This window comes from Tenrec ecaudatus, chromosome 6 (genome assembly GCF_050624435.1).
Source record: "Tenrec ecaudatus isolate mTenEca1 chromosome 6, mTenEca1.hap1, whole genome shotgun sequence".
Taxonomy (NCBI): Eukaryota; Metazoa; Chordata; class Mammalia; order Afrosoricida; family Tenrecidae; genus Tenrec; species Tenrec ecaudatus.
This window is the reverse complement of record NC_134535.1, coordinates 172,476,610-172,503,659: the sequence shown is the minus strand read 5'-3', so window position 1 is coordinate 172,503,659 and position 27,050 is coordinate 172,476,610. Positions and strand designations below refer to the sequence as shown.

Genomic DNA, 27,050 nt, shown 5'->3' with positions numbered 1-27,050 from the left:
CACATCTAAGACCAAAGAGGAAAACCTTGGACAGCATAGTATTGGTAATTGTTAGACAAATGTCTGAGAAACCTGAGGAAAATTATTCTTGGAGAAAAATAAGATTCTTTAAAATTATATTTTTAAACAAAAACTAAACATGAAAATTTAAGGGTTTTTTGGTTGTCTAAAAGAATATAATTATGAGACTTCAGAAACAGTTAGTTACTTAGGTGTCCACACCCTGCTCAGGAAAAGTCAATATGCATTTTGGTAATCAAGGGTGAGATTGTAGCCACTGACAAGCAGACAGAAAGAGTCCCTACTAGCTATCTTCATTTTTGCCCATGGACTAAAACATTAAGTCACAAAATCTAGCAAAGGAATTGGAAATGAAATGAATTTTACTCTCCGGATTGTCTCACTAAAAGCTAAAACATTCCAGTTATGTCACTGCTGCAGAGATACAATTTCTTATCTTTCCTTTCAAGCCATCTGACTGTCAGATTTTCTATCATTGCCAGCACCAACATCTCCTCACATGTTCTCATGAAGGCGATCTCAGAATCATTCATTATGTTCTTAGTCTACTACCAAATTGTGACATTCCTGCCTCCACATCATCACAGAACCTGCCTCCCTCTGGTCCCATCAGAAAATCCCAGCATTTGTGGTGGTTTATGTTCACTTTAAGGTCATAATCTTTAAATTAATCTCTCCTTGTTTATTTCAAAATCATAAGATCCTTAACTGATTTTCTCCAATAAGTTTGGAAAGATTTAAAAGTTAAAGCAAGTGAGTGAGTTAGTCATGGTGATATAAAGGGGGTACCCCCTCCCCCAAAAACAAAACAGAATTGCGCTTTGCAGAACAGAGCTTTTGCAGTACGCATTTTTCCCCCTGCTAGGAGAGCATCAAACAACTTGCTCTGAGTTAGTGCACCCAGTGGCGTTGCTTGGGAAGGTTCTCTCAGATCACAGTGAATTTTTTTTGTAAAAGCAATTTCGCTAGAAATTTATTTTTTGTGATGTCCAATTTAAGAGAACAGTGTGGGGCTATGGAATTTTCTTTCCTGCTCAGGAAAAATGGCACAGAAACTGTTGTGATGTTGAACACAGTTTACTAGGACAGCGCTATGGGGAAAACTCAAGTGGATGAGGTGGTTTTCTTGTTTCAAAAAAGGTGAAATGTCGAATGATGACAAACCTCATTTTGGACATCTGTTAACTTCCCTAATGGGTGAAAATGTCAACACATAGTGCACTTGGAGTTTGTTCCACCAGGTTAGACTGTTAATCAAGCTTTGGTTCTGAAAAGATTGCGGAACAGTGTGAAATAAAAAAAGGACTGATTTGGGGCAGGCAGCCAGGGAACTGCCATGATGACTACACACTTGCTCACACAGTCATCTCAGTGCACCAGTTTTTGGCAAAAAATGGCATGCCTCTCTTGCCCTGTGCACCTGACCTCACTGTGTGCGACTTCTTTTTGTTTCTGCAAATGAAGAGGGACAGGAAAAGACATAGAAGAGAAAAAAAAACAGGCAGGTGTTGTGAGCCATCCAAACAGATGAGTTTGAAAATGTTTTTCCAAGAATGGAATCATGGATTTGACAAATGTATTAAGTATAATGGAGAGTACTTTGAAGGTGATAAGGTTGTTTTGTAAAAGAATTTAAATACACAGCTTTGGGGGACCCAAAAGTTCCAGATTTTAGGGGTACACCCTCATATGTGGCTTAAGCATGCTCCAGGAAAAGGAAAGAGCCAGTGTGCAGACACTCAGATTGGGGTGTTTTCAGGTTGCTTATGGAAGACCAAAGGGGTCGATATTACTGTAGCAGAAAGGTGGAGCAGTAGACTACAAGGTCAGAGTGAGAAAATAGTGAAGAAATTTATAAGCTAAATGCTGGTTTCCTGAGTATTGTTCTAGTTTCTATACAAGGGACTAGGCATCACTCCATATGCTAATCTGTGAAGAAGTCTGTAAAAGACATCAGTTCATTCAAGAAATATATACAGAGTACCCGCTATGTGTCAGCACTGTTCTAGGATTGGAGGACGACCAAGCTCTTGAATTTAGTCGTGGGACAAAGGTGAACGGATCCTGTCGGCCTTTTCAGTCTTTAGATTTTACTCTGTAAGTCTTCGGGGGAGCAATGCTATCTATTGTATAAAGATGTTCTTCGCTGCTATATTGGGAAGAGAATGCAGGAGGCCAAACAGGGAGGTAATTAGAAAATTACTGCAATCCTAAGTGACGGTGGCATGTACCAAGGCATAACAATGGAGGTGGTAGGAGGTGCTTGAGTTCTGAATATATTTTGAAGGGTAAGCCAACACGCTTTCCTGGTGAGTTGGATGTGAGATGCAGGAGAGAGGAAGACACCAAGGGTACACCAAAGTACGTGTCCGAGCAACTAGAAGGACGGAGCTGCTGCCAACGGAAACAGCATGCATCTGGTAAGAGAGGTTTTCAGCTGGTGGTAAGATTAAGAGCTTATTTTCAGAACCAGTAGAGAGGTCTGAGGGTCTGGCCCTAACCCAACTATGTGGACAGCTACACCCCCACCCCTCCGAAGAATTTACTTGAGAGGACAGCACTGAAGCTACAGCCCAGGGAGAAGGACATGTCTGATCAGAACACATGGGAGCAAATGAAGGTGGAGGAAGAGAGAGTGGAGCACAGCCTGGCCAAACAAGCTTTGAGGACAATATATCTGCTCAGAGCAGCCAATGCACAGAGAGGACAATATGACCAGCCCCACTATGAGACACGGCATCCCTCACTGACCCATAGCCCTACAGAAGACAACACTGGAGACAGTGTTGGAACTGAGCCAATCTGACCCCACCACACAGAGGTAAAACACCAAGGGCGTGCAACAGAACAGCAAGGGGAGCAGAACAAGGATGTCCCAAGAGAATACCAGAAATAGACTTTGGGGCCAGGGCATGGCACCCCATCTGACTTGACCAGAAAACACCCTGAAAGCTCAAAAAACAGACCTTGAACTATTTGCAGGATTTTCCTTTCTTTCTTCTTTTTAATTTTATTTTTTTGTTGTCATTTTGTTTTCTTTTGTCGCTTTGTTTTGCTGTCTTGTTTTGTGTGTGTGCATAATATTATCTCTGCCGGTCTATCTAGATAAGATAGACTGGATAAACAATCTGGAGGAGAAAACAACAGGACCAATGGTTCTGGGAGAACATGGGAGAGGGGAACAGCAAGTGATCCAAAATCAGGGACAAGGAGGGTATAAGAGGCCTGGTAGGGATTGCTCAAGGGCAATGTAACTGAGAGGAATTACTGGAACCCAAATGAAGACTGAGCATGATAGTGGGACAAGAGGAAAGTAAAAGGAAATAGAGGAAAGAGCTAGGGGGCAAGGGGCATTTATAGAGATCTAAATACAGGTACGTTCATATGTAAATATATTTATATATGATGATGGGGAAATAGATCTATGTGCATATATTTGTAGGTTTAGTATTAAGGTAGCAGATGGACATTGGGCCTCCACTCAAGTACTCCCTCAATGCAGGAACACTCTGTTCTATTGAATTGGCATTTCATGATGCTCACCTTCCTGTGTGATCACAAGGTGCCAAAGGGATCAGTTATCAGACATCAAAGAAATAAAATCATATCACTGTTTGCTCACCTCCCCAATACAGATCGCTGAAGATAAATGGGTACATAAACAAATGTGGTAAAGAAAGCTGATGGTGCCTGGCTATCGAAAGATATAGCATCTTAAAGGCTTGAAGTTAAACAAGTGGCCATCTAGCCCAGAAGCAACAAAGTCCATATGGAAGAAGCACACTAGTCTCTGTGATCATGAGGTGTAGAAGGGATAAGGATCAGGCATCAAAGAACAAAAAATCATATCATTGTGAATAGGGGGAGTGAAGAGTGGGGAACCAAAGCCCATCTGTAGGCAACTGGACATCCCCTTACAGAAGGGCCGCAGGGAGGAGACAAGCCAGGGTAGCAACAATGAAACATACAACTTTCCTCTAGTTCTCAAATGCTTCCTCCCCAACCTTCAACTATCATAATCCCAATTCTACCTTATAAACTGCCTAGACCAGAGGATGTACACTGGTACAGATAGGAACTGGAAACACAGGGAATCCAGGACAGATGATCACTTCAGGACCAGTGGTGAGAATGGTGATACTGGGAGGGTGGAGGTAGGGTGGGGACGAGATGGGAAACCGATTACAGGGATCTATATATAACCTCCTCCCTGGGGGATGGACAACAGAAAAGTGGGTGAAGGGAGATGTCGGCAGTGTAAGATATGACAAAATAATAATTTGTAAATTATCAAGGGTTAAGGGGAGCAGGGAGGATGGGGGGGGTGGATGGGAATGAGGAGCTGATGCCAAGGGCTTAAGCGGAGAGCAAATGTTTTGAGAATGATGAGGGCAAGGAGTGTACAGATGTTCTTTATAAAATGGATGTATGTATGGATTGTGTTAAGAGTTGTATGAGCCCCAAATAAAATGATTTTTTTTAAAGGCTACAGATCACATTTCTATTCTGATGCACATCGGTCACCAGGACTCAGAAATAATGTGAAAAATAACTTGTTTGCTTTGGGTTTTAATTTAACTGGTATCTATTCTAACAAAGATAGCCAAGATGTTTGTGTTTTGATAAATTAATACCGGGGGTCCAGCTCTCCATTCTTCAATGATTATACAACGTATTACAATTCTCCCAACTAACGGAAGATTGCCAGTTAATTCTTAAAAATCATTGTTCTAAAACTCAGCTGAATATTATGGAATATGCATAAGGGGTAGTTCCCATGCTTTTACCTAAAGACAGCCATTCACCACAATGATCTCTGGCGGGCCAAATAGGGAAATGAGTAGAACAGCAGTTCTCGACCTGTGGGTTGAGATGCCTTTGGGGTCGATGACCCTTTCACAGGGGTCACCCAATTCATTACAGTAGCAAAATGACAGTTATGAAGTAGCAACAAAAATAATGTTATGGTTGGGGAGTCACCACAACATGAGGAACTGTATTAAAGGGCCATGGCATTAGGAAGGTTGAGAACCACAGCAATAGAAGAATAAGTTGATAAACTGAACTACATAGAATTCCAGAATATCTACCATGGTGTTTTCACAAGTTCATGGAAAAAATGCCATTATCTTTTCATTCCATTTGCCCATGAACTTTGTGAAGCCCCTTGGCTAAAGTTTCCTCCATTTTTCTTACCCACTCTAGAGAAGACAAAACCAAATGTCTCGGCATCACATTCCTTGAATATACCTGATGTCTCATGTGCTCATTACTTAACCAATATTCTGGAAATCCTCTTGCACAGATTAAAATCGATTCCCATTCTCCTTGATCTACCTTTCACAAAACAACTATTCACATACTGTAGTGTTGTTTGTTTGCTTTTATTAATCATTTTATTGGGGGCTCTTACAAATCTTATAACAATCCATCATTCAGTAGTATTAAGTCCACTTGTACACATGTTGCCATCAACAATTCCAAAACAATTTCTTTCTACTTCTGTCCTTGGTATCAGCTCCTCTTTTTTGCCTCTCTGTCCCCCACTATAGTGTACTTGATGGTATCAAATATTCTCATACATATCCAATCTTTCAGATTGCTTTTTACCCCTCTTTTGCTGCCATAGTATTCCAAATACATCTAAATGACATTAAGTGGAAATACCAAACTGAAAAATACAATTAATGGAAAAAATTAATTGGAGAAGCTTAACTAAAGATTTAGCTGGCAAAAAAAATAATAAGTCAAGGAGGAGATGAGGCAATTGAAATTATGGAGACTGAAAAGTAAAGACAAGGAAATGGAGCAGAACCTAATGGAATTCTAAGACTCTAATAAGCAAAATATAAAGCTGAAGCAAATTGCATAAGGAGAAAAAATGACAGAGAATATTTGAAGAGATAGGAAAATTCTAATTGATCCACAAGGAGATTAAAGAAGGAATAAGCTGCCGATCTTTCCTTGGAGAACAAAATATACCATCCGGGTAATGTTTATCATTTCTCAACCTTCAAAGTTTTACAAGTTCAACATAAAAGAGAGAACCCTGAAAACAACAAAGAGAAAACCAAATATTCACATGCAATGGATCTTCAATAGTATTAAGCCCCCATTCCTCCTCAGAGAACTTAGAGAAAAGAAGGTACCAGAATGAAACAGTTAAGGTGATTAAAGAAAAGAAATAATAATAAAAACTTTAAATCAGCGGCCAATGATTTTAGATATGGCACAATGTCCTTTAAAAAGGAGGATGAAATTTAAATATTCCTAATCAAACAAAAGCGGGGGAAATTTGTTATGGCCAGAAATGTATCATAAGAAATGTTAAAGAAAGGCATTTGAATGAAACAGAAAAGGCACGTTAATTCAATACTACACAGAGAAAAAATGATTTCCAGTAAAGGTAATTTCACATAAAATATAAGAACTTTTAAAAAATTTGTTAGAAATTCTAGTGTCTATAGCCTAGTGATTTATTTAACATATGCATACAAATAAGTATAAGCTTACATCAGTGGGCATATAATATATAAGGAATGTTATTAGTGACCCAAAGAAAATGAAATTTTTGGTAATCTCAATATTTTCTTTGATCATGATGATTTTTATTGGTCAGGTGGTAAGGACTTGGATTTTTTTTGTATGTTGTGTTGTAATCCATACTAAAGGCTGTAGTTATTGGTCTTCATCAATAACTTCTTCAAGTTCTCTGGGCTCACAGCAAGCAAGGCTTGTGGCAATCTCCACATTGCAATCTATTAATGAGCCTTCTCCAGCCCTGATGCCGATACTTCTTCATATAGCCCAGTTCCTTGGATTATTTATTCAGCACACACCTTCAGTAAGCATGAAAGGATACAGCCCTGACTTGGATACACCTTTCCTGACTTGAAAGCATGCGGTGATCGCATGTCCCATAAACTTATATACAACAAGCAGTTTCCACATGAGCACACTTAAGCGTTTTGGAATTGCCATTCTTTGCACTGCTGTCCAGAGTTTGGTATGACATACAAAGTCAAATGGCTTTGCGTAGACAATAAACACATTTCTGGTGTTCTCTGCTGTCATCTGGGTTCCATCTCACACCAGCAGTAATATCCCTCACCCCGTGTTCTCTTTTGAATACGGCTTGAATTCCTGGCAGTTTGCTATTGATGGACTGCTGCAACCATCATTGAGCTATCTTCAACAACAAAGATGTCTGGTATTAATGCATTGCTTGAAAATTTCTCCAAGCGGTTGGATTGTCTTTCAGTGGAATGGGCACAAATATGGAGATCATCCGGCCTACTGGCTACAGTGAAGTGTGAGCTCAAACTCCAATAGCATATCTATGGTTGACGTATGTCCTTGGTCCACCTTCAAGATGTCATTATGATTTCATTAGGGACCATCATAAATCATCCTCATGGATCATATGGGAATTCTATTGATGGTATCACTAAGTTAGCCAATGGTATAGAATTTAAAATACTGTTTCCGAAAGGAAAAATATCGATTTCTATAACCCATCTAAATACGTATGTTGTTGCCTTGGTATCATTAGTTATTGATTATATGCTACCTTTAAAATGGCTGAATGTTTACCAATTTTTTACCAATGCTCTTTTTGGAGCATTGGTTCCAAACATTGGTTCTTTCCTTGTCTTTGATATTTCCTGAGCAATCGCATATTTATTTTGCATATAGAATCCTTCAATATTTCAACTCATGGCTTGGATTTCTTTTTCTTTAGTTTCATTCGGCTTAAACAATTCTGAGTTTGTTCTTCCTTTTGGCTTATCTAACTCCAAATATGTTCACATTTCATTATAATACTTTACCTTGTCTACTCAAGCTGCCCTTGAAAATTTCTTTTCAACTTTTTTTACTTCATCATTTTGCTAATCAGCTTCTTTATGTTCAAAAGCTAGTTTCAGAATCTCTTCTCATATCCATTTTGGCCCTTCCTCTTTCTTGATTCCGTAATGGACGGTTGTTTCTTTCTGCACGACACTCTAGGTCGTCCACACCCTTTGCAGGTTAGGCTCTTAGGGAGCAATGCGTGAAACTCACCCTTAAGGTAATTTCTAAATTCAAGAGGGATATGCTCAAGATTATATTTTTGCTGTCATGGACTTGTTTAAATTTTCTTAAGCTTCAACTTGAAGTGTTATATGAGTAATGTGCTGTCTATTCCACAGTGAGCCCATCGCCTTGTGTTGGCTGAAATTGAGTTTCTCCAACATCTCGTTCCACAAATTTAATTTATTTTATTCCTATGTCCATGCATTCCATCTGATGAGGTCCACATACTCCTTTACTCATTGCTATTGAGTAAAGTTCCAACTCATCTGGACGCGTTAAGCAGAATAGAATTGCTCCATGGAGTATGGAAGTAGACTTGCACATCTTTCTTCTATTGAGTGACTAGCTGGTGGTGGGTTCACATTGCCAACTTTTCACTTAGCAGTCAAGCACATAAGCCCTGTGCCACCCGGGGTCCTTATTATAATGAGAAAATTATATATTCATTGAGAAAATATAACATTGATAAATATATATGCATTGCATCTCAGAGCCAAAGGTTGTAAATCTTCACAGAAGTAGATTGTCACTTCTTTTTCTTGGAGTGATAGCATTTTTGTTAGCAAGGCAGTGCTTAACTCCTGTGCCACCAGGGCTCCTCTTAGTGTTTTCTCTCAAATGCGTCGCTCTGTCTCCATCCTATTTGTCATGGACGTTGTCCTGGTTCTCCTCAGGCTTCTCCCAGCCCTCTCCTTCCCCCAGTAGAGGCACTCAAGCTTTGTGCCAAACATAACGTGGGATTGACCACATGAATCTAGCATTAATTTTAATGTCTCTGTCTTCCCAAGTACACCGTAATGGAGTCAAGTATACGCCCCTATTCTGATGCCTGACATTTGTGAATAGATTTTCTCATATGGAAAAATGACTTCGCAGGCGAAAAGGTCATTCTCAGTACGCCCCAAATTCCATTCAAGTGCCTTAACGAGAGACATTGAAGATGTCACTAAAGGGAGTTAACGTGGCCTTGAGTGAATTTTGACACAGACATAAAGGCACTTCATATAGTTCACTGCGGCCCACTCAAGTACACTGGGGTTTTATTATGGGTCCCTGCTTCACCCTTTCTGCCTTTTACTTCTCTGAGGAGGAAGGATTACTAGCCGGAGGGGAGAAAATGGGCCTTCCTGATTCTCCTGCCTGGTATCATTTGCATCGCATGCTCACACTTTCTTCTGAGAAGTATTATTATCATAGAGGAGAAGACTGTAAGACAATGTAGAAACTGGCTCTTATCTTACACTACAAACAGGTTCAAATGGGTATGATCTGCAGTGAGCAAACTTATGCACAAAAGGGATAACCAAAATTAGGGGGGGGACGACCCTGCACTATAGACACTCCAGGACATCATGCTTTTTAAGAGGCAGGCTTAAATACCTTTCCTGCACGTAGCCTGCAACTCAAGACAGGATTGCACAATGTGACAGTTCACAATTCTTTGAAGGTTTACAGAGAAGCAGTAACACATCGGCCAAGTTATTCACAGACTGGAGGGGAGGATAAGGTTGGGAACAGGAAGTAACTGATAAATGGACAGACTGCTATCTTCTGCAGCTTTATTCAGGGAACTGTGCTTAAGCAAGTATCCGATTATCTCAGGCGGAGGCACAGGCCAGCCATTGCTCATCAGCTCCCATGGCTGAACCATCAACATTCTCCCACAGACCATGAAACTGGAAGATAGTGGTCCTGTCCGTTGGCCCAAGGAGCAAACAACTTTCCCTGCACAGAAGACAGTACTAGACCAGGAGTCAACATGCCGAGTTTTATTCCTAGCTTTCTCATTACAGAGCTGGAAAAATTAGGAGAGTCATAACTTCTCTGAGCCTCTTTCATTCCCAAAATGAGGAGGTCGAATAAAGACTCACTGCATGTCCCTTCCATATCTAATTGTTCACAATCCTATTTTAATAGAATCTGAACTAAAGGTAAATTAGTATATTAATACAAGCACTGGTGTCTTTTATAGAAAGGCACATCAGCTGAACAAATACATAACTCAAATTAGAGACATTGCTTCCTTAGCTGAAATTACAGGTTTGGTCAAGGCAGACACTTCTAAACTTTATATTACCAATGATATGGTTGATTAATCCCTGCGTTAGAGCTTACACTGTAAAGCATTTAGTTAGTGGAAGACTGTGGAACAGAGCAGAATCCTTAACTCCAGTCTCAGTCTTGACTTAAATAGTTAAGCAATGTGAGGATGCTCAGGCAAGGCTGAAGCAGGTCTACGGAAAGGCAGTGTGCTCTCCGGAAGAGGGTCATTGAAAGTATGCAGAAGGTTGCTCACACAAAGGTGTCACTGATGAAGGCATCAGGGAACAAAGAACTAGGACAGTTACCTGAGCATGTCCTTAATCATCCAATCAGACACATGATCTAATTTCAGTTGAAGGTGACATCCTGGTGACTGTTCAAGGAGTCACATAATCATGAGTCATATCCTGACTACCACGTAGCCAAGTAACGGAAACTCTGGAACCAATCCTGTGACATTTCAACCTGCAATAATGTACATTTTCCAGTCATGGTCCTTTCCTGTTCCTGAAGTCCTGCCTGCAACAGTGATGAATTAACCAGCCACCAGTCATGACCGTGTGAGGATTTCTTTTTCTGTATTTTCTCTCCTATATAATGAACATCAAATCTGTAATTCAGTGGAGTCCATGCTGACAATTTCCCTCATCCCGATGACTGTCTTTGTCATGTATTAGGTCTAATAGAAGGTCTCTGCAGAACATGTTGAATCAAGGGTCTTTCTCTCTAACAAATCCCTAAATTAAGTTGTAATGTCACGAGAGAAAAACGGATGTCAGTTTTTTCAAGTTCTGGTTTTTATCATTTACAAATTGCATGAAAGTTTTTAGATGATTATGAATACTAATAATTTCTTCACAAATGTCTGAACTTCAAATCATGAGTTTCTTTTGAGACTCTGTAAGAAAAGGTTTTAAATGCTTCAGCTCCCTTCTATCCAATTATAAAAGTGCTAAATTTAGTCAGATTTTGATTTGTCCTCATCTGCACAATGAAGATAATCTCTAATTTGGACTTTCAAATATAAGCATTATTGTGAGATCATCTGTAGTCTAAGATTGCTTAGGAAAGGCAAAAATAACCTTAATTCTTGCAAATCTGAAGAAGAATATACAGCCCCAAAAGAATAAAAGACTCATTGCATAACTCAACAGAACAGTGAACATCCCAAAATCCTTTTTGGGTTACCCAGCTCTAAAAACATTCCACACTTGTTACATTACCAAGAGCACAGGGAAATACTGATTATATAAACTACTGGTTTAGCAAGTTGACAGAGCCAGGAAGAAGGAAAGAGAGATTGCATCAAACCTGGTAGTTCTCACTCTTGCCCCACATTTATACTTCCTCGAGTTCTTAATTATCACCTTTAAAATAAATTAACAAGGGAACAAAACCACCACCACAACAACAACAAAATAGAGTAAAAACATCCCACTTGACCCAAGTGTAATTTTTCTAAAAATTGTGACCCACAGTAAAATTTTCTTGGGCAATTCTGGGATAAGCACATTAGAGAGAGAAAAAAACATTACACCATCTATTTAAAAATCAGAATTTGTTCAATATGTATAGTATCAAATAATTTTAACTTTTGTCTCTATTTTATTTTCTTAATCATTTTGCTTAATACAGGACTTCCCTGCAGCAAAAACAGTAACTGAACGCTCTTACTGACCGCTCTGCAGATGAGCCCTGGTCCACTCACCTGGTTATGGTTTCCCTCGCCAAGAACACTCTGCACTTGGACACAGATGTACATCACCGAGAATGCTCTAGACAGGTACACAGATGTGCACAGAATGTTTTGTGCACATACACGGATGCACGTATATACTCATGACTTAATAAAGACATTCATCAATTCCCTTATCTCCTCACCCATTCCCTCCCAGTCCTAAAATAGCATTATTCTCTCTCTTAGACTCAGTATGTAGAGTTTTAATCTCTTTCCTCCTTCTGTAGAGTCTGAGGGTCCTGAGGGTGAGATGGTTAAGAGCGTGCCTGGTAACTAGAAGGCAGACAGTTTAAATCATCTGCCCCCTGCAGGCGAAAGATGCGGCAGTCTGTCCAGTAGCGATCGCAGCCTTGAAAAGCCATGGGGCAGATCCCCTCTGTCCTGTGATGGCAGTGGTGTCGGTTATGCGAGACCCATATGGCCATGTGAAATTAAGGTGTGCACATTTGTATCTCCGAGTGGTAAAAATAACTCATGTGATTAGAGGTGAAGCCAACAGCGAGTTAGGCAGAGGTCAACATTATAAGCTATCCAAACGTTTCTGGCAAGAATGTGCTTGATAAACCTCCTTTTCTGTTCTCTTCCTCACAGTTATCTTAGAATTACTAAGCAGAGTGCTGTCTTTATACTTATTTAAATCTGCCTTTCTCTTCCTTCTTCCCTCTTTAAATTGCAACGTGAGGAGCACAGGTGGGTCATATGTTGGACGCTAATGGACGTCTCAGCAGTCAGAACCCACCAGCCTCTTCAATAGAGAAATACCCAGCTTTCTGCTCCCATTGGGATTTGCAGCTTCAAAGGAAAAATATCCAATAAGCAGTTCCATTTTGTCTTCAAGAGTTCCTATGAGTCAGAATCAGCTCCGTGGTGTGGGTTTGGTTGTGGTATGGTTGCGGTTATTAGAATCTGCGGCATAGTAGGTTACATTTGGGGTTGCCAACAAGAACGCCGGCAGTTCGACACCATCAGCTGGCTCCATGGAACATGGCCTGGCTTCATGAATGACTTTGTGCTCAGCGGCAGTCTCAGAAACGCACGCGGGCAGTTCTACCCTGTCCTACAGTGCCGTTGTGAGTGGACTTGACTGGGAGGATGTGAATTTTTTCTCCCTCTGGGATCTCACAGGTAAATATCAGATATGCTGCAACAATCAGTCCCAGTAACCAGTAATGAAAAGGGTCCTTGGACATTGAGTAGCCTGACATTTCCTTTTCTTTTGTTTTTCAAATGACCCATTATAAGAATGGGTCCACTTAATAGGCTCCTCAATTCCACTCTCAGTTTGGCTTGAATTTTACTGTGAGGCTGGAAGTTAGACAGCAGTACTTCAAATACCGCCTGGGCCAGCCAGGATGGAAAGGTTTTAGCGGATCTTCCTGGCTAACACAAACCATAGAAACGGACAATGGAGAAGCTCAATACCAATAGTCAGAAAAAGGCCCTGGGGTGGTGGGTGGTGGTGGGGAGGATTGCAGAAAAGACCATTGTTTGCTCATATGTATGTTGACGTTGAATAACATTAAAACAAGTCCACAAGAACCAAACTATCACCTTGCGTATATGCCACTTGAATCTAGAGACGTCTCAGGTTTACATTTGACACACTGGAAACTAATGACCAAGTAACCAGAAAAGTGGTGTGAAAGCAACCCCCCCCACACCCAAGGGGGGTATGAATAACGGAAAAGTGGGTGAGGGGTGACAGAGGACGATGTAAGATATGGAAAAAATAATCTATAACTTATCAAGGGTTCATGAGGGAGGGCAGCGGGGAGGGAGGGAGAAGAAATGGGGAGCCGATATCAGGGGCTCAAATGGGAGGAGAATGTTGAGGAATGTCCTCAACAAGATGGATTGACACAGTGTCTGAACAATACGATCAAGCATAGTACTGATGGTCAAGGGGCCTTTCAGGCACTGGGCCACCATCGTGAGAAGTCAACTTGATGGAGCCTAACAACAAGCAGTCGCTCTGAGTCTCACAATTATTCCACTTTCGTATTATTCTATTTCTTCCCTTACTCATTATCGTGGGGCTTTCACGAGCCAGAACTGACTCTTATGGCAGTGAACAACAGCATATTTAACTTTAGGCAGCAAATTGAAATTTTCAAGTGACTTCATGAAAAACAAAAACTGATTATATTTAAATGTATTTACATTTTAGGGGAAATATAACATTTAATTTAAGATGCCAACTAAACCTTAATTGACTGAGAATGCTTGTAAACATTGACTGAGGGACAGGGATTAAGGAATGAGGACATGGAGGGGCAATTAAATTGTAAGGATTTTGGCTTTTACTATAAGAGAAATAGGAAACAATTTGAAATTTTTGAGAAGAGGATTACATGGTCTAACTTTGGAATCAAAGCTGGCTGCCAATTTGAAGATGGATGGTAATAGGCAAGCAGGGAGGAAAAGGTGGAGGCAGTATAAAGAGATTGGGGCAACAATCCAGAAGATAGATTGGTTGTGGTTTACTACAGGACACAGCAGTGAGCATGATTGGAACTGGTTCCATTGTGACTTTATTTTGAAAGATGTTCTCATCAGTGTGAGAGAAGAGGAGGTATCAACGATGACTCCCAGATATTTAGCCTCAGTAACCGGACAATAGAGCTGTCATCAATGGGAATAAAGACCCTGAAATAATCTAAGGAAAATTGTAAAAGAAGGTGAAACATGGCTTTACCTGTGAAATCGTGGAGACGAAGCAATGCTCCCATGGAATGGAACTGATATAGTCAAAGTAAAAGCAGAGTGGTCAAGACCAAAGGCCAAGGCCATAAATGTTTGGAATGTTCAAGGCCTATTGTTGTGGGCTTTCTGGAAGGACAAGGGATAGCATCTTTGAGAAAGTTAATTAGCAGAAAAAAGGCAGTAAAACTTCACCAAAGAGTTCTTCTCCACCATGATGAGGCACCTGCTGAATCTCCTCACAAACAAGGACAATGTTGTGAAAGTACTGATGGGAAATTAGTATTGATGGGAAATTAGTAGGCATCCAATTCAGAGTCCAATCTTGATTCCTTCTGACTTCTTTTTGCTTCTTGATCATTTAAACACCTCAAAATGATAAAGGGCATCCATTTTCTTCAGTTATTAATGTGAAAAAGGCAACTTTAGCATGTCTAACTTCCCAGCAACATCAGCTCTTTGGGGCTGGGTGAAATGGTTCAGACCATCTCTTACAAGATCATCTCTGTCTTGGTGGAGTTTATGTTTAGGTTTAAAAAAAAGCATCCATTTTAATATTTACCTTTTAAATCCTTTTTCCATAAAGTTTTCCAAGTCCCCTCATGGGTTGTGCATATATAGTTACATGGGCATAAATGTATCTACCTTTCTATCTATCTGCCAAAGTCCCATTGCCGTTCGGTCATTTAACTCAAAGCAACACTAAAGGAAAAAGTAGAAATGGCTCACAGGGTTTCCAAGGCTATAAATCATAAGGAAGCCGAGCACCGCGTCTTTTCCCACAGAGCAATGGGTCGGTCTAAGCTGTAAACCTTTGGTTAGTATCTTAGCGCTTTAACCACTGCAGCACCACGGTGCATGTGCGTGCGCACACACACACACACAAGCATGCTTCAAAAAGTGCATGGAAACCTCCTTATTCTTAACTTCATTTTCAATGGACTTTTGATGTGTATATGCATATTTATTATACATATATTATCTGTACCCTAAATTTAAGGTATCATAGACATATAATACTACACAAGTACATAGAGATGTAGATATCATACTGCCTTAAAAAAACAGAAGCTACTTGTCAAATACAATTTTGTTACTCACCGGAAAGTATAGCAGCAGAGACCCAAAAAGGATTGTTTCCAGCAGGATAAGCCCCGATGCCCTGATGCTCTAAAACACAAAAGGAAATTGGCACTGTTAACAGATTTCTAAACATGGAGAAATGCACACAACTGTGACACTGCCTCCACACTTCTATGGAGGAGAGAAAGAAAAGAAACTGATTAACCTTTCAGTGATGGCAACAGTGGTGGCCAGCGTGATGGGTGCTAATGCCAGCAGCTTCTGAGAATTATATTCTTGAGCATTTGATTTCCTGAACCGTCCATTCCACTGAGCACATTATCTAGAGCAGCGGTTCTCAACCTGTGGGTTGCGACCCTTTGGGGGATCGAATGACCCTTTCACAGGGGACGCCTGATTCACAACAGTAGTGAAATTACAGTTATAAAGTAGCAATGGAAATAATTTTATGGTTGGGGAGTCACCACAACATGAGGAACTGTATTGATGGGTCGCGGCATTAGGAAGGTTGAGAACCACTGATCTAGAGGAATCTCCTAATTCACGAGGTTCACTGATTCAGAAGCTCTCTCTTGGAATGCCAAAACTTCAACTCAAAGTGATTTTGTAATCCTATCTCTAATCCATTTTCAGCCTTAACTACTGGATGGTCTTGATAGATAAATCAACATAAGGCTTAGTCTGGTGGTTTTTCTATCATTGTGCCAACAGAGAGTCCCAAGTATTCACCAACAGTACTCTGTTATGAGGCTAACACAAAATGAGGTGTCTCACATAAGGAAATGTTTAAATGCAACTCTTAACTCCATATCCAAAACATTTAGTTGGTTTTTAAATAAATTCTGGAAAATGTACAACTTGTCAAGCATATATATGCCCAGTAGTATTTGACTCACATTAGCAACAGAGAAATAAAAAATTATAAAGCTTGCTTGTCTTCTCAAAATATATTTTGCTCAACTGAATTGAACCATCAATATATAGTGAGCATATTGATTAAGAACAAAACCACCCAACATCCCATTCTAGGTTCTCCATGTTTTCATTAAATAAAATATAAACTACATTCAATGAATTATACAATTAACTTAAGTACAATAGGAAGGGGTACCAAAAATACACCATAATATTTTTTCAAAGCTATATATTTAATTTTTAAAATAAAATAACCTTATTCACCCTCAATGAGATCTCCATTATACTTAATACATTTGTCAAATTTGCAGTTCCATTCTTGAAAAGATTTTTCAAACTCCTGTTTAGATGGCTGACAGCACCTCCCTCATTTTTTTCTTCACCTCTTCTACATCATTAAATCGCTATCCTTTCACGTCCCTCTTCATTCCCGGAAGCAAAAGGAAGTCGCATGAAGCGAGGTCAGGTGGGTCAAATGTGTACGGCAGAGAGGCATGCTGTTTTTTTGTCAAAAACGGGTGCACTGAGATGACTGTGTGAGCAGGTGCATTGTCGTGGTGGCAAAACCAGTCCCCATCTGCCACAAATTAGGCCTTTTTCGTTGCACATTGTTAAGCAATCTTTTCAGAATCTCTAATAGAAAGCTTAATTAATAGTGTGACCTGGTGGAATGAACTCCAAATGCATTATCCCCCCTCACCTTAAAAAACACACACATGAGCATTGGTTTTGGGGGGGGTAGTACCCCTCATATGTTACTCAGCAAGAAAATAATTGGAAACAGTAGCCATTAAATTTCTAACAACAAAGACAGGCTAAACTAACCAAGCCACAAGTTTCGCTCTATAAAATGAAATGTCAGATAACTGAATAGAGGGAGAAGAGTCTCTCCTGTTTAAAAACTCTGACATTATCAGTCACAGGAACGCTTTGCATAATCCCTTCAAAGAATTTAGGGCTTGCATGAAGCATGGTAGTAGGGCAGGAGGAAAGTCAAGGGAGATGGAGGAAAGAGCTAGGAGTCAAAGGGCATTCATGGAGGTCTAGACAAAGACATGTACATGCAAATATATATAGGAGGATGGGGAAATAGATCTATGTGTCTATATTTATAGGTCAAGTATTAAGGTGGCGGAAGGACCTTGGGCCTCTACTCAAACACTCCCTCAATGCATGAATACCTTCTTTTATTAAATTGGAACTCTATGATGCTCACTCTCCCGACACAACGGCTGGAGCCAAAGTGGGTGAACAAGTAAATGTGGTGAAGAAAGCTGATGGTGCCCGGCTATCAAAAGAGATAGTGACTGGGGTCTTAAAGGCTTGAAGATAAACGAGCGGCCATCTAGCTCAGAAGCAACAAAGTCCTCATGGAAGAACACACCAGCCTGAGTGAGCGAGTGGTCCCAAAGGGATCAGTTACCAGGCATCAAAGAACAAAAAATCATATCATTGACTGCACACCTCCATGATAGGATCGCTGAAGACAAATGGGTGCATAAGCAAATGTGGTGAAGAAAGCTGATGGTGCCCGGCTATCAAAAGAGATAGTGTCTGGGGTCTTAAAGGCTTGAAGGTGAACAAGCGGCCATCTAGCTCAGAAGCAAATAAGCCCACATGGAAGAAGCACACCGGCCAGTGCGATCACGAGGTGCCCAAGGGACCAGGTATAAGGCATCATGCAAAAAAAAAAAAAGATGTAAGTGTGTGTATGTATGTGTATATATGTGTATATGTATATATGTATGTATATATATGTATATATATATCATATTAAATGAAGGGGGAAGTGCAGAGTGGAGACCCAAGGCCCAAGTGTTGACCAATGGAGATGCCCTCATAGAGGGGTTTAGGAGAGGAGATGGGTTAATTAGGGTGTGAGGTAGTATCGATGAAGAACACAGCTTTCCCCCGGATCCTGGATGCTTCCTCCCCCCAACTACCATGATCCGAATTCTACCTTGCAGGGCTGGATAGGACAGAGGCTGTACACTGGTGCATATGAGGGTTGGAGGTACAGGGAATCCAGGGTGGATGATACCTTCAGGACCAAGGGTGTGAGGGACGATGCTGGGAGAGTGGAGGGTGAGTGGGTTGGAAAGGGGGAACTGATTACAAGGATCCACATGTGACCTCTTCCCTGGGAGAGGGACATCAGAGAAGGGGGGAAGGGAGACTCCGGATAGGGCAAGATATGACAAAACAACGATGTATAAATTACCAAGGGCATATGAGGGAGGGGGGAATGGGGAGGGAGGAGGGGAAAAAAAAGAGGACCTGATGCAAGGGGCTTAAGTGGAGAGCAAATGCCTTGAGAATGATTGGGGCAGGGAATGTATGGAAGTGCTTTATACAATTGATGTATGTATATGTATGGATTGTGGTAAGAGTTGTATGAGTCCCTAATAAAATGTAAAAGAAGAAAAGAGAAAAAAATGATTAGGGCAAAGACTGTACAGATGTGCTTTATACAATTGATGTATGTATATATATGAACTGTGAAAAGAATTGTATGAGCCCCAATAAATTGTTAAAATTTTAAAAAAAATGGACCAATAAGCAGCATCATGATTAAAAAAAAAAAAAGAATTTAGGGCTTGCATTAATGTAAGAATTGAAAAGACAATTTCTATCAACAAGGCTTTAAATGTGCTTTAGCGGGAAGAATTTCCAAAGTGGTATATTGTATTACAGGACATTACACACCGTTTTCACTTAAAGACAAACACCTGGTTGGATGATTATCTTAGCATATTTTTAATTTCTGTTAACTACATGTATTCATGTTGTTTAAACAACTCAAACAATCCGAACACAGCAAAGCTGCCTTTACGTACCACTGGTCTTTCCAGTCCTTTCTCTGAGAAAACAGGTGTTCTTCTTTAGTGCAATTGCCCCCTGGATATGGTGAACAATGCTACCTTAAGTGCTGGTGTGCTTCCAGGTTTAACATCATTACTTTATCCTTTCTTTGCAGGTTTAAAAATTTTTTAAATCCTTTAATTGGCGCCTCTTACATCTTTTATCAGAATCCTTACATTCATCCACTGTGTCAAGCACATTTGTACATATGCCGCCATCATCATTTCCAAAGCATTTTTCTTTCTACTTATGTCCTTGGTTCAGCTCCTCATGTACCTCCTCCCTCCCCGACCCTCCCTCCAACATGAATAATCCTTATAGATTATTATTTTCATATCTAACATTGTCCTCTGTCACCCTTCACCCACTTTTCTGTTATCTATCCCTCCGGAGGGGGTTATATGCAAATCATTGTGATCAGTTCCCCCTTTCTTTGCAGGTTTTTATACGTACCTGTATTTAAAAAAGTATACCTATATAACACCAATGTATTTGAGTTCAGTTGTGATTTTCCATCAACCGTATGATGCTATAAGGGTGTTCCCACAACCTAACCTAATTCGTTTGCGATGCCTTAAGGATGACATCCACAGGAGAGAGACTGGACTTCCTACTCCGTATAGGTGTTACAGTCTCCACGCCTACATGTATGGATCAGGTTGACATGAAATGACGTAATAACCACACAGGAGTCGCTCTACCCTTTTCCGCAGGGTTGCGATGAGTCAGAATTGACCCAATGGCCATGAGGATGACCCGTCCATGAGTCAGTGCACAAAGATGTCCTCCAGTCATTCTAGCTAGTGCAGATTCGTGCTTCTCTTGTGTGTCATTGGCCCATTCCCATTTGCTCAGCCCTCCCTGTCAGAGTAGGGGACATGTGCTCTATAGCTTATTTTTAAACGGTCACAAACTTACATTATGTTACAGTATGAAATATTGGAAATATGATACAAGACTAAGAGTAAAACAATGTATGTAATATTGGTTATAACAAGGCAGGACCAGGAAGAAGCCACACGGCTTCCTGGAAAAGACTGCAGCTAAGCTCAGTTTGAGTTAAGGATGCCCACTTTGAGATAGGATACTTGGAGCTTCATTCACCTCACACATAAAATGGGACTCCTGATTCATATTCTTATCTTATTAAGCCAAACATGTTCATAAAGTATGATATCCACAAAATAGCTAGCATCCTGCTTGCTACTTAACAGATATGCACCTGTCCTTCAAGGTAACGTAAGATCGATTAACTTGAAAATATTTTTAAAAGGCATATAAATAACTGGTGAACAATGAAACGGTTGCCTTGTGTTAAGAGGTTAATACCGGAGTCACAGAGAAACACAACTTCTCTTAAAGCTGTGGCCCTGCGGGGCAGTGGCGGCCTTGACCTAGCACGCACATTGTGATTTTCATTGCAGACAAATACATAAGAAAACACTTGCCATTTTAACAACGTGTGTATGTATTATTATTCAGTGACCTACATTCCATCCAACATGTTGTACAATCCTTCTCTATTGCTCATTTCTACTTTTTAATTAATCTTAACAGAAATCTCATTTGTCCTACTCTACACGCCTGGTAACTACGACTAATGAATTTGCTCTCCATGCGTTTTCCTGTTCTAGACAATTGACATCAGTGGCAGAATAGCCATAGTTATCCTTTGATGTACGTCTCAGCATAATGTTTTCCACGTTTATCGACTTGGTCGTACGTATCAAAACCTCATTTGGCTCCATGGATTAAAGATGGCCCATTACACATTTCATCTATCTGTCAATCTGTTCGTAGACATCTCATTTGGTTTCACCTATTGTCTATGATGCACAGTGCTCTAGTAACCACAGTGTGCTAGTATCTGTTTGCCTCTTTGCTTTCCATTCTTTGTGAGTATTCGCAAAGCATGAACTTGCTGGGTCACATAGTACTTTTATGCTTTATTCCTTGAGGAATCGCCGAACTGTCTCCCAGAGTGACTCCACCAATTTTCAATCCCACTACCAGTAGATGAAGGCGCCCCACTTCTCGGGCATGCTGCAATGGTTTAAGGGTGCAGGTGCTAACAGAAAGGTTGTCTGTGTGCACCGACTGGGCCACTGCAGAGGCGGCAGTCCACAACCCAAAGCTGGAGCTTTGGAAACCCTATGGAGCGATTGGCCTCTGTTCTAGGGGGTCCATATGGGTCCAAATCTATTCCAATGCAGGGAGTTTGCTTGTAAGTGGTGGTGAAGTGAAACGTCATTGTCATCATGGTTTTCATCTGCATTTCCCTAGTGACTAATGATGTTGAACATATTTTAATGTTCTCATTGGCTATTTGGATAGCTTTTTTTAAATGTAATGCCTACTAAATTCCTCATGCATTTTTTGATAGTGTTCTTTTTGTGGCTGAGTCAAAGGAGTTCTTGGTATGTGAAGGTTTTAAACCCTTATCGGATACATGGTATTTGAATAATTTTCCCATTCTGAAAGTTGTGTGTTCACTTTGTTGGTAAAGAACACTGGCAAAAAAGAGTTTTCTTTTCTTTCTTTCCTTGATGTTCATTTTGACACAGTTCAATGTGTCTGTTTAATCTTTCGTGGCTGTGCCTTTGGTGGCAAGTCTATGAATCCATTTTCAAAACGTAGGTCCTGAAGCGCTGCTCCTCTGTTTTTGGTTTTAGCTGCTACATTTAGTTTAGCCCACTGGGCCCTTCTGCGTTCATTTTCATATATGGTATTGGGATACTTTGGGGGCCTGTAGGCTCTGTGGCTGTCTAGAGGCCATCACCACCCCATAGCAGCAGTAACCGCGGTGCATGCTTTCAGAGGTTCTCGGAGCACATAACCTGTCTCTCTTCATTTGAAAACGTTATGGAATTTTAACACTGCACGGCGTTGCTCTTGGTTATGCCGAGGTGTCCAGACGTTCAGGTTACACGTGGGAGCTTTGACAAGCCATCCTGCTGGAAAATGCAAGGCTTGGGGGAAACGTATGCCTTTCCTTCGAAACCTCCATTGGCAGAGCGAGCTTTACAGTCAGATTGGGCAGATAATTCAGAGGAAGAACTCAATGACAGAGAAGAGGCCCATGCTTCGGAAAGTATTTCCCCTAGTCTTGGGCTGTATTCTTCATGGTCATCAGTTCAAAACCACCAGCAGCTCTGCGGAAGAAAGAGTAGGCTTTCTATTCCCTTACACAGTTTCAGTCTAGGAAACCCACGGGGGGGGGGGGGGGTTCCAGCACTGACTTGATGGCAGTGAGTTCTTTCTTTAAAATTAATTTTATTGGTACTTTTAGTGGGGCAATGGTTTTCAGTTTGCACGTCAAACCAAGATTAACATTTAAATGTTATATTGACTCAGTTAAAAGGAAATAAAGGAATCTTTTCTCTAGAGTATAAGTGACTTAATAAGGAAGAAGAGAGGAGACAGTAGAAAATTAAGATAGATTAGAGAGAAAAATAATACATACCAGGAATAATTTCATCTTTTTCACAGTTTGCATGGATAGGTATTATAGTATTGAACTATTTTTAACCAAAAGTGCGAAAGGTTGTGCTAGTGTGGGTAAACTAGGGGGGAAAAATCCACGGAAACTCATATATGTATAAAAGAGAGTTTTATATAGAGGGTAAGTGTACATTCAGAAAGCATTCCAATCCAGTCCAGTCTAAGCCCATAAGTCTGACATTAGCCCATATGTGGGATACCGATCTACAAAGTCCTCCTCAAACTCGCACAACACACGCACTAACACTGACTGCAGGAGGAAAGCTGAATCAGTGAGTGTATAAGCATCTTACCACTGGCAGGGGTCTCCACGTAGCTTTTTCTGGCACCCAGGGCTGGATCAGGGTAGGTCCATGTAGCTTCTCCTCAGGGATGTCTTAAAGGAAGTGAGCCTTGCCAGCCAAGGCAGAGAACTAGCTAAGGCTACCGCACACTGGTCTGACCATTAGAGAACCAGAAAGGAAAGGCTCAGAGAGCCATTAATCTATCTGCCCTTCAATTAAACTGTCCTTCCATTCATCCCACATGTGTTTATCAGCTAAGTTGGCACAATAAACCTTAATTATCACAATGGTTCTGACACTAATGATATAAAACACAAACACAAAACAACACTACATAAGATACACACATATATTACATATATGTATATCACATATATCAGAATATATGAGATATATGTCTACTCAAAAAAGATCTTGTAGGATGTCATCAAGGACTTTATACATGAAGAAATCAAATTATTAATAAAAATACACTAAATAAAAGAAACTATCAAAAGGGATGTCAGAAGAGACTCTAAAACTTGCTCTTGAATGTGAAGTGGATAAAGCAAGTGGAAGAAATGATGAAACAAGATATCTGAACAGAACATTTCAAGGGGTATCTCAGAATCCCCAGCCCTTATTCCTAGACCACTTTAGTCTGTAAGTTTTACTCAAGACTGTTCATCATCATAGTTACATGGAACCACAGACTGGCATTTGATTGTTGGCTGTGCATGAGGTGTATGAGCTAGAAACTGAGCCCGGGTCTCCCCACACAGCAGACAGGAATTCTGCTTAATAACCAATGAACATAGGGAGTTAGACTCTAAAAAGCCTATTGTCTTAGTTATCTACTGCTCCCATTACAGAAATACGACAAGAGGGTGACTTCAATCAACGGAAATTAAGTCTCTCACAGTTTAGCATGCTACAAGTCCAAACTCGGGGTACCAGCACTAAAGGAAGACTTCCTCTCTCTATTAAATCCGGGGGAAATGTTTGTCTCCTGTCAACATCTGCGGGTCCAGTGTCCCTTGGAGATCTCCGTGTCACCTGGCATCCATTTTCTCCTGGGCCTAGATCTCCATGTGTCCTGGCATCCATTTTCTCCTGGGCTTAGATCTCTGTGTGTCCTGGCATCCATTTTCTCCTGGGCCTAGATCTCCGTGTGTCCTGGCATCCATTTTCTCCTGGGCCTAGATCTCAGTGTGTCCAGGCATCCATTTTCTCTTGGGCCTAGATCTCCATGTGTCCTGGCATCCATTTTCTCCTGGGCCTAGATCTCCATGTGTCCTGGCATCCATTTTCTCCTGGGCCTAGATCTCTGTGTGTCCTGGCATCCATTTTCTCCTGGGCCTAGATCTCCGTGTGTCCTGGCATCCATTTTCTCTTGGGCCTAGATCTCTGTGTGTCCTGGCATCCATTTTCTCCTGGGCCTAGATCTCCGTGTGTCCTGGCATCCATTTTCTCCTGGGCCTAGATCTCCGTGTGTCCTGGCATCCATTTTCTCCTGGGCCTAGATCTCCGTGTGTCCTGGCATCCATTTTCTCCTGGGCCTAGATCTCCGTGTGTCCAGGCATCCATTTTCTCTTGGGCCTAGATCTCCATGTGTCCTGGCATCCATTTTCTCCTGGGCCTAGATCTCCGTGTGTCCTGGCATCCATTTTCTCCTGGGCCTAGATCTCTGTGTGTCCTGGCATCCATTTTCTCCTGGGCCTAGATCTCCGTGTGTCCTGGCATCCATTTTCTCCTGGGCCTAGATCTCCGTGTGTCCTGGCATCCATTTTCTCCTGGGCCTAGATCTCCGTGTGTCCTGGCATCCATTTTCTCCTGGGCCTAGATCTCCGTGTGTCCAGGCATCCATTTTCTCTTGGGCCTAGATCTCCATGTGTCCTGGCATCCATTTTCTCCTGGGCCTAGATCTCCGTGTGTCCTGGCATCCATTTTCTCCTGGGCCTAGATCTCCGTGTGTCCTGGCATCCATTTTCTCCTGGGCCCAGGGAGGGAACTTGGGTCTAAGGAATGTGCTCAACTCTTCTGTTCTTTCTTGAGAGTAGTCAAAGCCTCTGCTCAGTCCTTTGTCTCTTACCTCTTAGAAGGGAAAAGGCGCTGCAGGCCACGCACAGGGAAACTCCTTCTACACAGGATCAGGCTGTAAAGTGAGTATGGGTGCGTGTGCCCTAAAGAACCCTTACATCCGATTGGCCATCAGATCACATGGGAGGGCGTGACTGCAACATCATAACTGCCAAAGTGTGTCGCTACATAACTGCCAAGACACCAAGAATCAAGGGGTCAGCCAAGTAGACACATATTTCAATCCAAGATACCTGCTCAACATAATTCCAAAGTTTTAAACAAAGGTCAGCAAAGCCATCTCATTCTTACACTTTCCAAACTGTACACACAAACACACACCTATCAAAACTAAACCAATCATGGGATGTCAACTTAAACATGTGATGTCAAACTCATTTTCTAAAGTCTACAAACCTCAGGTGAAATGTATACAGGCATAAAATGAAACTCACTTCAAGCTGCAATAAGAGTATTTGCCTGGATGTAAGTACCCAGAGGACACCAAGGCATAGAAAGTAGTAAGATAAGATGAAGGCTGAATGTTCTAGAATAATTAAAATAGTTTGCTAGTCCTGGACGCAAGAGGGACTGCATTATTTTTTTAAATGTCTCAACCTCAAGGAAAATGCTGTCTTGCCAAAACAATGCTGCTGTTTTCATTATGACACATTTCTTAATCCTTCCAACATTTAAAGCTTCTCCTATTTCTGAAGAAACCTCTTAGCATGAAAATATTTTTTCACAGCTGGACCTCAAGTTGTGTAATGAAAATATAAGACACCAACAGAGTTCGATTTAAAGGGATGAACTAGCATAGAAGAAAAATCCAAGACTTTACAAATTTAGGGCCTTTGTTGAAAGAATTAGTCACTTCTGCAGAAAGCCAATGAACTACAGTTTTTTTTATTGTATTTATTTACATTTCTGTGGAGAAATCCATTGACAAAACCATTGAAAATGAAACCTGTTAAACACTTGATGGAGTAAGTATACACTGGTAGATTTAAAATAAGAAATATAATTTCATGGTTGTCCTGCACGCACAGAACTTAGAGTTGAGAGATATGAGGAATCTATTTTCAGTCATTTCATTAACAATTTAGTAAGTGGCTGAAAACAGATTTATTGACTATATGTATTTTTCTCTCAAGAAGTTATGTGAGGAAATTCTATAAACTTTTACAATTTAGAGATGTTTTCAGGGAAAAATTGCTTAAAATGTGGTCAGATAGAATCATCTTTTGATTTTTTAGAATGGCTCCCAGCAAAAAGATTAAAACCACCACCACCAAGGACATGGACAGGGCAGAATCAGGACAGAGATTCCCCATATACAGTATCATTCAAGTGGGAACAGATCAAAACCTATAGACTTTATATACAGATATTTGAACATGTGCGCCTTATTAATTGTGTGACCTTGGATAAATTGCTTAACTTGCTGAACTTTATTTTATTCATGTACAAAGTGCAACAATATCCACCTGGTAGTATTATTATAAAGATTAACAATAGACACCATGAAGGCACTTAATCAATGGCAATGATCTATCCTTCAAAAGTAGGTGGAGCAGGTCAGGTCAACCGAGAATCTACACCTACTCCACTGATGAGGAACAGAACACGCTCTGTCGTCCACACTGGCCAATATCAAGCGGGTGCTATTTCTTCAATGATTTTCTTTACAAAAATCATAAAAGCAAGAAAGCAATAACAAAAACGTGAGGCTACTCCGGTATATAAAAGTGAAACACATAATAAAGGGGCAT

General features: G+C 40.8%; 1 protein-coding gene across 1 annotated transcript in view; it reads right to left on the bottom strand.

Moving 5' to 3' along the window:
• GPR158 (G protein-coupled receptor 158) overlaps window positions 1–27,050 on the bottom strand; it is a 465,390-nt gene that overhangs the window by 139,446 nt on the left and 298,894 nt on the right. The window contains 1 exon segment of the mRNA XM_075553196.1: window positions 15,677–15,745. Within this exon segment, the coding sequence (XP_075409311.1) occupies window positions 15,677–15,745 (69 nt within the window).